Source organism: Nestor notabilis, unplaced genomic scaffold (genome assembly GCF_000696875.1).
Source record: "Nestor notabilis isolate BGI_N333 unplaced genomic scaffold, ASM69687v1 scaffold8366, whole genome shotgun sequence".
Classification (NCBI taxonomy): domain Eukaryota; kingdom Metazoa; phylum Chordata; class Aves; order Psittaciformes; family Psittacidae; genus Nestor; species Nestor notabilis.
Genome location: NW_009933281.1, coordinates 1 through 15,914, shown reverse-complemented (window position 1 = coordinate 15,914; position 15,914 = coordinate 1). Strand labels below are relative to the sequence as shown.

General features: G+C 38.7%; 1 protein-coding gene across 1 annotated transcript; it reads right to left on the bottom strand.

Moving 5' to 3' along the window:
- Positions 1-777: 777 nt before the first annotated feature.
- TAB3 (TGF-beta activated kinase 1/MAP3K7 binding protein 3) lies at positions 778-13,892 on the bottom strand (the record flags this gene model as incomplete). The annotated part of the gene is made up of 5 exons (XM_010016804.1): positions 778-1,492; positions 4,520-4,603; positions 5,778-5,871; positions 9,186-9,346; positions 12,440-13,892. Coding segments are annotated over 5 exons (1,941 nt in total), but the record flags the coding sequence as incomplete, so codon positions are not given.
- Between the last annotated feature and the right edge of the window lie 2,022 nt (positions 13,893-15,914).

Here is a 15,914-nt window from a genome sequence, read left to right as displayed (position 1 = left end):
GAGTGCTTTATTACAGCAACCTGAAGCATTCAAACAAATTGAACATCACTTTTATAATACAGTATATTGTATGCATGAAAGTACCAGTGTGATTTTCAGTTGCAAGTCTTGTGTTCTTCAACCTACAGCAAGTATTTCCTGACCAAAATAAAAAGAATGCGGTGTGTATAATTTTTCCGGATCTGGCATCTGCTACTTTATACAGGCTGGTTTATTAACAATGTGCAAATAAACCTTTACTGAAGAGCTAATTGATTAATTATTTTTCAGCTAACTTTGAACTGGGGCACAAAGTACCTTCTGTGCTGTAAACATCATGAATTCTTCACAAATTGGAAGCTGAAAAGGCCTAAGGAACTGGGTAAAACTCTTCTCATACACAACCATGGCTGAGCTCAAGTCTTCCAAACTGAATTTGGAGTAGTCTGTGTTTGGCATATGTAGCTGTGCTGCTACACAGCACAGGCTTAGAAGATTGTTGTATATAAAAGCATACTTTTAGCTTTGAAACACAATGGCCTAATGAAAGCATGCAGCAGTATTTTTGTCCATAATATGGTAGAATTCATTCTTAGTTTATTACCAGTGTTGACACAGCCAGGTGAGCACTGTACAAGCAAAAGGGATTGTAAAAAATTACCTCTGATTAAACTCTCTGTAACACTCAAATGGTATCTCATTTAGTCACCTTAGGTTACTATTTCAAACAGCAATTTTTTTTTGTAGACATAAGTTACCCTGAAAAAAAGCAGCAATTACAAATACCCTTCTCCTTGGTTTTTTATACATTGTAAAATTTATCATTGCATTTACCTGTCTCCTTTTTTCAGTAGCTTACAATCTAGAAGCACAGGGAGCCTTTGTTTTCCAGCTAGCTGTGGCCAGGTTAAGTCAGTTCTGGCTCTTCAGTTTCTGGTTAAGTGTAACATTTCACACCATTACTAAGAATCCTATAATTTTTTTATATATAAAAAACAAAAAAGTTGTTTTGCTTTTTTTCTTTTTGAGCCACTAAGCAGTAACTATAACCACAGGACTAAATACCAGTAGTTATTTGCTTTCCTGTATACATTCTTCCCAAAATTAATCCTTTTACATTTTCAAGTTTCACTTTCTGCTTTGTTCACTGCGATGGGATAAGAAAGAATTTCACCTTTAATTTATTCATTTTCAGTGTAGCACAAGCAGAAACATCCTACCACATTACTCCCACCCCTTGCAGTATGAAGATTGTTGACTAGCAAAGGCCGGGCAGATGGACTGAAAGGTTCCCCATGTTTCCTTCTCCTACAGCTGTTGGCTTAAGAGCCTGTTTTCAACCCAATGCAGCCCCTTCCTGATTTTCAGGTGTATCTCGGCATTTCACACTGCTCACAGCGATTTAGTGCTGGGTGATTTAGAAAGGTGCAGCTATCACAATTCCATGGAGCCCCTTCAAAATCTTCATCTCTTGGCTGAGTCCGTGGAGTCTGTTTGGAGCTACTTTGATGCTCTAAAAAAAGCCAAAGGAAAACATATATATTTTCATTTTTTCAGAAGAAAAGATTGATAGGCAAGATGATATTACTGTGGTTTGTCACCTCACTAAACATTCAATCTTAAAGTGAAGGTGGAAATCTATCCACTTAGTTAACATTAAAGGTCTTTTGCTAAGCCGCTTCTATTTCAATTTGGGAAATACTGAAGTATTTCACGTCTAGAAAGTAGTTACCATATTACAATAAAAAACAAAAGAGCAGTCACCACTGTTAGGCCACTGATACTGCCAAAGGTTTAATAGCTTAAAATGTAGTGAAAAGTTTGTCACCGGCACTGCAACACCATCCTTTTAAGGAATGACTTCATAGCTTTACATACAGCAGTCTCTCACCAAATTCTAAATTCCAACCACCTTACTTTACCTCAAGTGAAAGACTACTTCTAACTTAGTTCCTTCAAACAGTCTGAGAGATGAGCTATTTTCCGCATCTTTGTCTAGCATTCATCCAGGCTGAAGAAAACACAGTATAAAAACAAAACGGTAGGCCTGTTTCAAAACAAGACGATTGTTCTAATTCCTCATGGCTCTGCAGCAGGGATACGTGTTTGTGAAGCACCACTTAAGTGCTTTCACTCATAAAGTCAATATATATGCAAATCATATGTAGGTATTAACCCTCGGACTTGGTTTTCTGCTGTCTCCTACCACTACTTCAAGACCGCAGGTAATCAACTAAAAGTGACAAATACTCCTAGGATGTGGAAACAACATTTTAGAAAATGTTAATGTTCAAAACACCATTTGCACACATACCTACAGGGTAAAGTTAAGATACGCATCTGCTAAACAAACATCTGTAGAACAGCTTAATTAGAAGAGAATTTATGTTGAAAGAAAGGACTGCAATTTTTAATTCAAAGTGCACACACTGCTGTCATCTGCTAAGAAATCTAGCAGGTGGCTGATGACAACATTAATGCAAATAGTACTTAGATTTGCCTTGAGAAACATACTTAAAGAAAACCCTCTTCCAGCCCAGAAGTGGCATAGTCACTTAACACTGCTTGGCCTCACCAAATTCCTTCTAAGCAAGGAAGTAGCTGGGCACTAGGCTGCACCACGTTGACTGGCCAGACAGCAGCACAGAGCAAACGCTTGCCTGCTCATATCTACCTGTCTGCCCACAGCTTCAACAACTGAGTATTAGGGGACAGTAATTTTAAGAGGGGAAAAAAACCAAAACCCCAAACCAAAAAGAACTATTTTCATGACTCCACATTAAAAGCCAAACTTAGAAGACAGCACACCAGCCCTAAAACTGATCTCTAGTAAGCTGACAGACAAAACCGGGAATCTAGTCATAAAAATTGTACGAATCAGTACAAGACACTGTCTTTCCAACTGCCAAATAAAATCACTTGTTTCATGCAAGTTTTGCACGTTATTTTGCTTCACAATAATAAATCAAATAGGCTAGTGTAACGAAAAGAATCTCCGAATCTCTTTACATATCATGAAGTAGCAGGGCCTTAAATCAACTACATAACCAACCAGGCAAATCATGCAATTTACCATGAATCTAGGCAGCTGCCTTCACACCACTGCTCACCTGCTGTCTCTCCTGGACAGTACCACCTATGCAGGGAACTCACCCTAGTACTGGAGGGGTTTGGTTTTCTTTTGAACCAGAAGCAGTAGTTCTGGGCCTTCTCTTTCTTTTACATTTCTACATACTAAGAATTTTATTACAGCAAAGGGTAAAACACCTGCTTCAAAAGAGTAGGAAAAATTTCCTTATATGAAGTAAAAAATTCAAGTGCAAAAACCTTTGGGAAGTACTTGTCAGCAACTAGAACTTATTTACAGAATTCGGATTTTCAAGCAGACTAGATGGTTACTAATTCAGAAGACTGACTTCCTTTTCCACTAACTATTTTAGTACATACTACAGTAAGAAGAAATGAATATTATAAATCTTTTATCTGAAAATGGTATATGTGATGAGAGCACTGTTTTCTCTATATCAGAGCACAGGATCCCTGACTGGCTATTTCAGTATAAAGTGTTTAAAAACTTTCACCAACATTTGAAACCATTCTTTCACAAATTTCAGCAAGAAAAAAAAAGAAACCAACAAAACAAACCAAAAGGTCCAGAAAAACCTGAGACAAAAGGTAGGATTCTGCTCCAAAATCACCACTAAACATAGTGGAGTTCAGAAAGCTACTAAGCTACACAGTGACAAGGTGTTGAGTCACTCTGGGATATACTAACTGAATCTCCAGTGGACAAGAAGTGAGACTAAACACATAGCTCCTGTGCGTACATAAAACTTAAGTGTCCCAAGATGCATAGGAATCCTAGATACTATACAATTAGCCCAGAAAATTTTAGAAACCAGTAATGAACTTGTACAAGTGGGACACTGTTGTCTCTTTAGACCTATATGAGAAAATGTGTTCTGTCTTGGTCCTTAAAGACATCTGATGCTCTTGCTGTGCTAAAACTTCAGAGCTACTGTGAAATCCACACTCTGCACAAAAAATACTTAAAGTGTGACCAGATAAGTCAGAATATAATGCAAATTTTAAAAAGCTGCTGTGACCAATTAAACTTGCATAAAATATACCAACTATAAAATCCTAACACATATTAGAAGACAGCAAAACAAACCTGACACAGACCTTTCAACTTCAAAGTATCTAAAAAAACATAATTAGGAAGCTCAAGTTAACATGTAAAAGTTTATATACCTTCCAGTCTTTTTCTAATAGTGAGTAACAGTATCTAGAAACAACATTAACAGAACATTCATTGCAACAAGCTGCCTGAGGAAAAAAAGCTGTAGCCAGGATTAGTGTAATTACACAAAAACATTCCATTCTGGTTCAGTTCATATATAAAGAAAAGTTACAAAAATTGGAATTGCTTCCTGTCATCACAGGAGTTTTAGAAAAAGAAAAAAAAGGGGAAAAAAAAAAAATCCCACAACCTTTCTCAATGCAGATTAGGTAACTTGATGCTCATTTGTTGACCTACCCTTTTTATATGGCTTTGGCGGCACAACAGGACCAGGCTCTATGTTATCATAGAAGTTACACGTGGCTTTCGGATCAAAGTTCCCTGACAAAGAAGACAAGTAAGAAGGTTATTTACATACCTATGCCAGCAATACAAACATCTAGAGACTTCAGATTTTATACGTCTTTTTATTATGATGTTATATATTAGCTTTTTCCTGAGTAGGCTTTTTGTCACATATTTTCAGTTTTGTGTTGATTCTAGTATTTCTTTAACAGGCTAATCTCATACTGAAGAATCAACTCCAGCTCAACAATTCTGTACTGCTTTAAAAAGAAGTGAAAACGTGAATTTTTCTGCAGGAGACATTCTTGGTATTCCAATCTATTTGACTGTACTTATGTCAAAGTTTGTCATAGAAAAAGGATTTAAAAAAGCCCAAGTAGATTTCCGCTTGACAACTTCTTGGTTGCAACCTGTAGCTCTGTTTTGCATTATTTGGTCAGAGCCTTTGTCAGCAAACAGGTAAAAATTTAAGTAAAGAACCTTTACTTAAGAATGGTTTTATGGCTGGTTTGGTGGTTGTTTTTTTGTTTGTTTTTTTTTTTGTTTTTGTTTGAGGTTCCTCCCTCCCCCCCCCCTTTGCTCTTGACAAAGTCACTTTAAGGCAGCACTTCCTCGGTAATGTAATTTAACTTGCCCAACAGAAATATTGAAAGTCAAGTTTATCAGGTTGCAACTGAAAAAGTTGATACTGATAAACAAAAGTGAACTTCAAAGAGTCCAAGTATCCACCTTTGAGCTCATACTATATTAGAATCACAGAATAGTTTAGATTGGAAAAGACCTTCAAGACCATCAAGTCCAACCTGTAATATTGCGAAGTCCACCGCTAAACAATGTCTCTAAGTGCCACACACATCTTTTAAATACCTCCAGGCATGGTGACTCAAACACTTCCCTGGGCAGCCTGTTCCTGTGCTCGAGGTATATGGACTATCAAAGTTTCCTCTTGTCCTATCAGTTGCTGCTTGGGAGGAGACTGGTACCTATCTCACTACAACCTTTTCCCCAAGCCCGTAGTGCTGCATGGGGTTATTGTGAGCCAGGTACAGGACTTGGCACTGAGCCTTGTTGAACCTCATACAGCTGGCCTTGGCCCATTGATCCAGTCTGTCCAGATCACTCTGTAGAGCCTTCCTACCCTCAAGCAGATCAAAACTCCCATCCATACCTAAATTACGGTGGGATATTTTTTTAAACATCAATTGTATACCTCTAGATTGAAGGAGATCAACTTCTTTCAGTGTACAGTCAACATTTATCTGGAGCTGTCTGTTGAGGCTTCTCAATCTGGTCATTTCCTCAGGCTAGAAAGAAACAACCCAAAATGGTAGTTGTGGGAAAGTTAGCATATTATCTGACATAGAAATAACATTGTTATATATGCAACAGCTTTATTAGAAACTGAATATGGATAAGGCACAGAAAAGACAGCCAAGAGTCTGCTATCTGTCCCATTCCCCCTACCCCATTTATTCCCTCAAAAAACATTCTTCTGTTGACATTTGAGGAGGAAAACAAATCAAACCAACAAAAATTAACAAGTTAGTTAATATTAAAATTCATGAGTAAGAAGACACAGCTAGGCTCAAGTTTATAAAACCATGCACCTTACAAAATTCTGTATAAATTGAGGAGTTGCTACATGAGCTTACATTGAGATGATTAGGAAACAGCATACGAGCTGCAGCTCACATTAATTATTATTTGATTATAAACGAGTAAGGTCAGAGGTTGGTTTATACGCATCACCCCAAGGAGCTCCAAGATGCCAAACCTAACCCAGTATATTTAAATAGTTCAGTGCTGCAAGGCAGTAATTATTCTTAATAGAATAATCAGTTACTTAAATCCATATATTTGCATACCATTAAGAAACTCTAAGTTACTGCAATACAAAGTGTTCTTAATGCTAGCAGCAGTGATTAATAATACATAAGCAGGAATAACTATCTTTTCCTAGGATATTTTCTAGCATCAGTCAGTCACAGGATCACAGAGAGTTCAAGGTTGGAAGGGACCTCTGGAGGTCACCTGGCCCAACCCCTCTGCCCAGATGGCAGATGGCTTTTGAGTATCGCCAGAGATGGAAGACTTCACACTTCCTGAGGCAACCTGTGCCAGTGCTCAGTCAACCACATACTAAAGAAGGGGTTCCTGATGTTCAGAAGGACCCTCCTATATTTCAGTTTGTGCCCATTGTCTCCTGTGTTTCAGTGTGTGCCTGTTCCCAGTGGGCACCAGTGGAAAAAGCCTGTCTCTCTTCTCTCTGCACCCTCTCTTCAGGTATTTCTATACACTGTGAAGAACCCCTTAAGCCTTCTCTTCCCCAGGCTGAACAGACCTAGCTCTCTCAGCATGTCCTCACAGGAGAGATGCTGTCATCGTGTAAGCCCAGCCAGTAACTCAGAACCACGCAGCTGCTTGCTCACTCCCCACCCAGCACTGCACCAGCTACTAAGAAGCAGAAAAATGACTGCTACAGCTGAATCCAGGATAGACACTTTATCATTTTTGTGACTTCACTGGACTCTCCAGTATGACCTCCCTCTTGTACTGGGGAGCCCACTCTTGGACACCATACTCCAAGTGTGGTATCACCAGTGCTTGAATAAAGGGGAAGGGCAACATCTCCCCCACTGTTGGCAACACTCCTAATGCAACCCAGGGTACCATTAGCCTTTGCCACATTGCTTACTCCAACTTATACTGGTGCATAGGGTTGTCACCAAGTCAGGACTTACTACTTCCCCTTGCTGAATGGCATTAGGTTCCTGACACTCTATTTCTTCAGCTTGTTGAGGTCCCTCTGAATGGCAGCACAACTCTCTCAGTTTTGTGTCATCAGCAGACTTGCTGAGGTTACACTCTGACCCATCACCCAGATCATTAAGAAAGATGTTAAACAGGATTAGACCCCGTATTGACCCTGCAGTATACTGCTAGCACTGGCCTCCAAAAAGACTTTGTGCCACTGATTACCATATTCTTGGCCTGGCTGTTCAGCCCATTATCAATCCACCTTACTGTTCACCCAGCCCATATTCATCAGCTTCTCTATGAGGGTCTTAAAGGAGATGATGTTGAAAGCCTTACGGGAAGTCTAGGTAGACAACAACGACTGCTCTCCCCTTATCTACCACAACAGTATTTTCATCCTAGAAGTTTATCCAGCTCTCAAGTTTGACTTCCCCTTGGTGAATTCCATGCTGACTACTGCTTATTTTTCATGTGCCTGGAAAAGGTCTCCAGGATTAGCTGCTCCATCACCTTCCCAGGGATCAAGGTGAGGATGAGCAGCCTGTAGTTCCCTGGGTCCTCATTCTTGTAGACAGAAGAGGTATTTGCTCTCCTCTAGTCTTTGGGCACTTCTCCCAGATATCATTGTCAATCAAAAGATTATCTAGAGTGGCCTTGGAATGACATCTGCCAGCTTCCTCAGCATTCATGGGTACATGTCATCTAGAACCATGAACCCACGTGTATCTGCTTTGCCTAAGTATTCCCTGACCTAATCCTCTTCCACCAAGGGCATACCTTCCTTGCTTTGGACTTTTCCTAGGGTCTCTTGGACTAAGGATTCTTGAAAGCCTGTAAAGACTGTAGTAAAGAAGACACTCAGTCTCAGCCTTTTCCATGTCCTACGTAACCAGGCTCCCTGTATCATTAAGCAATGGGCCTACATTTTTGCTAGCCTTCCTTTTGTCGCCTATGTACTAACGGGCCTTCTTTTTGTCTTTGATATCCTGTACCAGATTCAACTCCAGTTGGGCTTTGGCTTTCCTAACCTCATCCATGCACACTCAAGACAGTACCTCTGTATTTCTCCCTGGAACGTATCTGCCAAAAGCTGCCCTGAAACAGGGGAGACATACATCAGCTGTACTAGTTAAGCAGCTAAAAGTTCCTACTATGCCTTCCAGCCTACAACTGTGTGCACCATTCATGTCAACACAGAGAGTAAGTCTGAACTGACTTGGCTAACAACTGCTCAAACTGGAAGGTATTTTTCAGTTAAATGAATTCTCTTATCAGAGCCATACAGATGTTTGGGCTACAGTCATTTGCAGGTGGGAAGTCACACAGATTGAAAATACCAACATGGAAAAGAGGAGAGAGAGGTGCCAACTATTTGAGCCAACACTGCCACTTGGGCATAAAGACACCTGGCATATTCTGCACATACCTAACAGGAAATAGATTGTATGAGATACAACTCCTCAAACAATAAAATGCTTCAATACAATAAAATGACTCCAAAAAAGTGAAACCTTGCTGCATGACCACCAAGCTGTATATGGTGTGGGCTCTTTAAATAGACTTGGACACATACTTGTATAGGTTGTTAGGAAAGTAACTATCTAATCAGTTCTGTGGCCCAGAAAAGCACATCTATACAAGTTTAACAAACCGTTGTGAACACTGAGAAAGCTGGACACGTATCTGTTTCTAAATTATAAGAACTGGGTTACAACAAGCCAGGAAGTTACAAAAAAGTCACCTCCAAAGAGCAAAGATTTTATACCCCCAGAATGTTGGATTTTTTTGTATAATACTGCAATTAATGAAAATGTAAAAAATAAATTTGAATCTTGAATTAAAATACTAACAAATTGCTTACTGTTGGAATTGCAGTTGTACAGCTAACTCTTCGAAGCCGCCTCTGCATAAGATCATGCTCCATACCATTGACTTCAGCTTTCAGGCGTTCTAGTTCTTCTTTCTCAAGCTTCAGTTCCTTTGCTAATCTCTCCATCCTTGCTCTCTGATGTAACAGCAAGGCTAATGTTGTACATGGAAAAAACAGTTACTAACACACAAAACCCCAGAAAACTGAATTCTCAACTTACGCATAAGATTCATGAGTGACTCTTCTGGAAAAAAAAAGTGATCGTAAACATGCAGCCAAGTATCAGTGTAATGAACTACAATTTAGAACAAAGTTGTTCGAGAACAAAACCACATTTTATACAGTAACTTGAAGTTGATATTACCATTTTGGTCATAGCTTCTTTTTTTGCATTTGGTCTTTCTTGTCTCAAAAATACAAAGGCACCTGTACAAGGAGACAGCTTTTCCAGATGCAACAGCAACCTAGTTACATTAATACTGTACTGGCAAAGAAAACAAAATAAATACCAGAGGTAAGATCAGAAGGTAACACACTTCATATCTGCTGCTTGATAGCAGCTGACACACTAGCCTTGAGACATTAGCCAAATGTCAGTCCTGAACTGTGTTTTTCACTGGTATTACAGATTATGCTGTAACAACTTTAAGTAGTCTTAGATTTTCAGAGTACTGTAATTCTCAATACTCTTAAGTTTCCTAGTGCTCAAAGGCAAATCTATACAACTTCAATAAAACAGACAGAGAATCCAGAAAATAAAAAGCAGGGGCAGCTCAGGTGCTTCAGGGTCTTTAATTCTACATGAGAGGTGATTCACTGTCCTCTAACCTCTCTCTGCTGGTAATCATTTTCTGATATTTTTGGTTTGGTACTGAAATTTATGACTCTCAGTCACAAGCTGATGTTAAGCTCCCAGAGAAGCCAAAGAACAAACTCCGACTAGCTAGAAAATAATACTCAGTTTCTGCAGGAAGAGCATTTCTCAGTATTTCATCATGATGCTAAAACTGGACAAGACAATTAGCGTGATGCTTAGCACTTTCTGATCTGGCTGGTTTACATGATTAAAGTCTAGCAGGACAAAGAAAAGCAAAAGAAATTTGCCGTGGGTATTCGAACAAGCACTGGCCCGTACCTGCCCTTTTCTTCACCCCTATCCAACACAAGCAGAGAAAAACCACGACATATCTCAGGTATATTTGCATACTAGTTAAAAAAAGAAAAAAGTTAGAAAACCAAGCAACGATATGACACAGTTCACTGGGGAGCAGAAAACCATCCCCAAACAACCAAACCAAACACAAAATCAAAAATAAACAAACAAACAAAAATCTCCCCAAATCTCCCTAAAGCCAAACAGTCAGGAGCATAAAAATGAGTGTGTTTTTTCAGTATTCTGAGCAAAAATGTAGCACTACAGTTAAGATTTTATAAGAATCCACCAATTCACACTGAAAATCCTATCCAAGAATAACATCAGATATTTTTATATTATAGGCACCACTATTACTGAATAAAATTGTTCTCCACTTTTTGAAGTAGTGTAGGTCAAAATAGCCTGAGATCAAAAAATTAAAAACAAAAAGAAACCCCCAAATGTATTGATGCCAGGCTGTATGATTCTGCACTATTGCTATCAAACCTTGTCTTCGTGTGACTCTTCCAACTTAGCATCCAGTATGACTACATTGCATAGCTTTGCTTTATACTCTAGGAAACAATGGAAGTGCTGACATCAGAATGGATTTTGGTAACAAATTTCACAACGGTTCACATTCAAAAGAAAAGTAAACAAACTTGTTTTCTATATTAAGCTGTTAAATATATTCTTCTTTAGAAGTCCTTTGTTGCAGTAAAGAATATAACATTCTTCTACAATTCATTTCTATCAGGAGTTCAGAGTGCAGCAATACCAAAGGCTCTATGAAGTCCCAGCTGTGGTAGGTATTGCCACAAAAGCAGATGCCCCCCAAAAAGCATATACTAACTAGTTTTATTGCGTTTATTTTCCCAACACACAAATCCCATCAAAGATGCTAAGGCAAAACCAGATTTCTAAATTTCAGAATATGTTTTTCTCAGTTAAACGAAGCTACTTAACAGTTTTCTCATGTAACCTACAATCTTTAATGAAGCTGTAATAGGAACATCATCAAACAAAACAAGGCCTATGAGTTACACATCTACTAGCATTCATTCTTTCTAAATAACATTTTACATTGGGTCTACCAGGTACAGAACAGTTCTTTGTTGATGAGTCAGAATAGCTCAGAAGACACAAAGCAAAATAAGAAATCAAGAACTACAGGGCAGCATTATAACCACTATATCAGCTCTCTAAAGTGAAAGGAAGGCTAGAAGGAACAATGAAGGAATAGACTCTCTTTTCCAAACACAAATCAAGAAACAAAGCACATTCTTTCAGTAACTGCTACTGATTATCATTCTGTCATTACTCCAAATGACTGGTTTGCTTGCAGACTGATTCCTTTGCTCAATTTTAAATGTTCAAATCTATAAAGCAGATTATTCTGAGAAAAACAGCTTTCAGGTAAAGGTTACATTTAACCTTTTTTTTTTTTTTACTAAATTACTTTATTCTTCATTTATGTCGCATCAAATCTAACCACGTTCTATCCCTATGCAACAGAACACGTCCTAAAACTTGTCTGCCAATCACTTCCTCCTGTTTGCAAATTTTAAGTGTAAGAAGTGAACTTTTGATTAAGTTCTTAAAAATAATTAATACCTTTCAAAGCAAAAATATTTTTATTGACACCAGAAGTAACTTTAGCTGCAATCCTACCTCACTCTCCTCTTTCATTTAGTGCTCTTCAATCTAAGCCAAATAAATTGAATTCAAATTCCCTGCAGAAGTTGGTGCTTCAGGTTTTATAAAGCACCCTAATACAGAACAAATAATAAAAATTGATGACAGTTCAGAATTTACAAACTGTACACACAGTATATGAGCAAACCACTCACCCTGTTAGTGGTAGTGTTTTCTTTTAAGAAATTCACCCAACATCAAAAGCATAACAACTTTAGGAACCTCAGAAATTCTTTATGTATTAGACTGAAACTTGGCAAATTTAAAAAAAAAACATCAAGCCAAACTCAGTAATGGATTTTTGGTGTAATTTCTATTTTTCTCTGAACAAGTTCAAAAATCCTCACTTAGAAAGTAGCAAAATCAAGCCGAAAATAATTTTTCATTAATGCAGTTTGTGGGGTGAAACATTTACCTTGAGTGTAAGCATAGTCGTCTGATCCAGAACTAGAACTTCTCTGATACTTATGGCTTCCTTTTTCTCCTCCGGATCCTGGGATTACAGAAATAGGCTGAATAGGTTCTGGTGCTGCAGAACGCTCTTCTTGGTCCACTAAATTTAAAAGATTCTCAGTCGGTGCTCGACCTACTGTGATTTTAAAAATGGTTGGGTTTGGCTGAGACACCATTACCCGAGGAGACTGTGTTGGTGCACCTGTAGGTCCAGTTGGTTGAGTGTAGGTAATATATACTGGATTAACACTAAATGGAGGTTTGGGTTGACCCGACATACCTCTTGATGGAGAGCTTGAAGGAGGAGTAGTGGCTGTATACAGCGGGTGCTGGTTTCGTTGAGATGGTTGATTACTTATTGGTGAAGGACTTCTGTTCATTGCAGTCCCAGGTCTTTGTGGTGGTTCAACTGTAATTTCTATTTTATTCATGGAACCTTTGGATAAACTCGGTCCAGCAAAAGTAGGGAGATATGATACAGAGTGACCACCTTGTTTTTGAAAAGTCTGGGATGCTTGCTGATATGGATGGGGTGGGACAGTTGAAGGACTAGGAGGCATGAAAACATGTGAACTCTGATGACTCAACTGAGGAGGCTGAACTTGGTGCTGAGGAGAGCCAAAGGGAGAAGGACACTGGGATGTCGGTGGTGATCGAAAAGCTGACTGAGGGATCTGGGGTTGTTTAGGAGAATACTGAGAAGGTTGGTAGTTCTGTTGATGTGGATACACAGGTAGAGGACGGGGAGAATAATGTGGAACTGGGCCCTGCGGTGATGAATGCCACTGTGTATTCTGAGGAGTCTGTCGTCCTGAAGAACTTTGAGATGTTTGTCGTATATAAATAGAGCCAGGAGTCCCATAAAGATTGCTTGGAATCTGTGGAAGAATTTGTAGAGCTCTGGGTACACTCTGTCCAGAGGGGAGGTTTTGTGATACTGTAACAGTAATGGGATTTGTACTGTACCGAGGTATGTGCATATACGTGGGAGGAGGGCCTTGCATAGCAGACGTGTTCATTCCTGGTTGTATGGAAGATGGCTGTGGAGGTGGCTGTGGAGGAGGAGTAGCTGCATTTCTATTCTGGTCATTCATGAAAAATGGATTGTAACTAGGAGAAGCTGCCACAACAGCGGGAGCAGAATGTGGTTCCTGGACTAAGCATATCAGCTGTTTACCTGCTGTGCGTTGTGGATCAATATGTCCATCACTTGAACTATGTACCAGTGTACGACCACCATTAAGTTGAGCTCCATCCCCTGCATGATAGCTAGTATGAGGATGAATACCCAGATTAATGTGCAAAAGGCTATTTCTATTCATTCTGGTGTCATCAGGGCTATGGTACTCCATATATAAGTATTTGTTGCTCTCCTGTGCGAGGGCTCGACAACAGGCATCTAGGTTGTTGTTGTTCTAGAAGTAAGAATGGACACCTGTTATTGCCAAATAGCAAAAGAAAACACCACTGTTCAGCGTTCAACAAGCATTCAACTGAAGCTGCAATCAAGCCTAGCTTGAACACAACTACAGATAACATCTCACAGACACGAATTTTGAAATAAAGATAATAACTATAAAGTCACAGTATGTAAGTAGTACACAGCTCACATGGCATGCAGCAAAATGTTATGGTTACACTAGCTACAGTATGACATACTAAGAAAATCAAGTCCAGATTTGGGGAAAGCAACAGTTAGAAGTCTCAGCATCTTCTGCAAGGAACAGATATCTACACTTAACTACTCATAATAGCAGGAACACGGATCAAATTGAACTAGATCAAAATTGCAAACTCTGTAAAGTTGAACCCAAAATGTAGAAGACATTTTAATGGGTACCTGAGCATTTACTGCTCTCATCTTTTTTTTCTGTTTACCTGAGTATTTCTCTTTACCTGAAAGTTTAAAAGCCCAGCATTTTCTTGGTACAAGAGAAAAAAAAAACAAAAAAAAAAAACCAAACAGTTTTGCTTTGTACATTAGAATTTAGTGCCTTAAAAATAAAGTCAGAATAAGTACTGCTTGAAAAAGTATGGTAATTCCATAAAGCACCTTACAATTCTGACATAATTTCAACTGCCTTTAAGAATTTCAGGATCAAGGTTTAAAAATAAAAAAAAAAAATAAAAAATGAGGAAAGCAAATAACCCCTGAAAATGTTTCATGTCTTCTGCAGTGCCAGCAGCTGAAACTATACAGACGCATTATGAAGCAAATCAAAAGTATAACGGGGAATTCCCTTTCCCTTAATCTTTCCCTTCTAGTCTTGTTCGAAGAATGACACAAGTGATAGCTTTTCCTTAAGAGTGCGATCACTAGAAAGCATTCCAGATTGTGTATTTTTTTTTCTCCCCAGTTTCTCATGCAACAGTCTGTATCAGCTGTGGTTCAGTTTTTAATTTAAATAGTAGTTAAATTTAAAAAAATAAAATCACTTTAAGTTCAACTACATCTGGCCCTCAGGACGCTAACTTTGTCACATATGATCCAAGACTGATACCTTCTGTGACATACAGCACCTCCTACCAGAACAAGTGAGCGTGTACCTATTTATATATAGACACATACACCCTCGCCTTCCTTAGTGTGCTAAGATTACCATCCTAAGGAATATATACCACTAGTGGTTTCACTTCTGTTTTAAACACTATCACTACGTACTGTTTGTATACACATTAATACTCACGTGACCTTGTAACACAATTTTCAACAGCCTATCCACTGGTTGAAAAGTCCTATCAGTCCTTTTCTAAAGGACTCGTACCTAGTCAGTCTTAATGCTAAAGCAAAGATGACTTTCCCAGAATTCCATATGATTTCACTATCAGACAAACATACATATCTTAGATGAAGACTTACTACTAAACATGACAGAAGAGTCCAGCACTTAATTAAGTATGCCTAACTCTATGGATACTTCTCCCTGACTACCCTCCCTCCATGCCAAGCTCTCCTTCTAGACCCCAATGGTCAATGGGAATATCCAGACATACCACAGAAAAATTTAAAACCAGAACATGTGGGAATCAGGCCCTGTAATAATAACCAGCACCACAGTTCCAAGACAGCAGTCTCAAAAATCTAAACACTATCATCAGCCAGTTGACATCTACACTGAACTTCATAGTCCTCAGCTTCCTAGAGTCACTTCATCAGGGTGGAGGTAGAAAGAATGTAGAAGGGACAGAACCAAACATGATTTTCTCAGAGTATGGAATATATCTGCCATTTTGAAGGACCCTCCATTTTTGATAGGTCCAAAACACACACTGGTTTAAATCTAGAGTATGTATTGCAAAAGGTTAATGGAAACCAGCTCATGTATCTTAAAACAAATATAAAGTGGGTTTGGAAAAAAAATGACAGATATTTGCAATGTAACATTAACCAGCTACGCAGAACTGTTTTATATACATGATAAATATATATTATATTA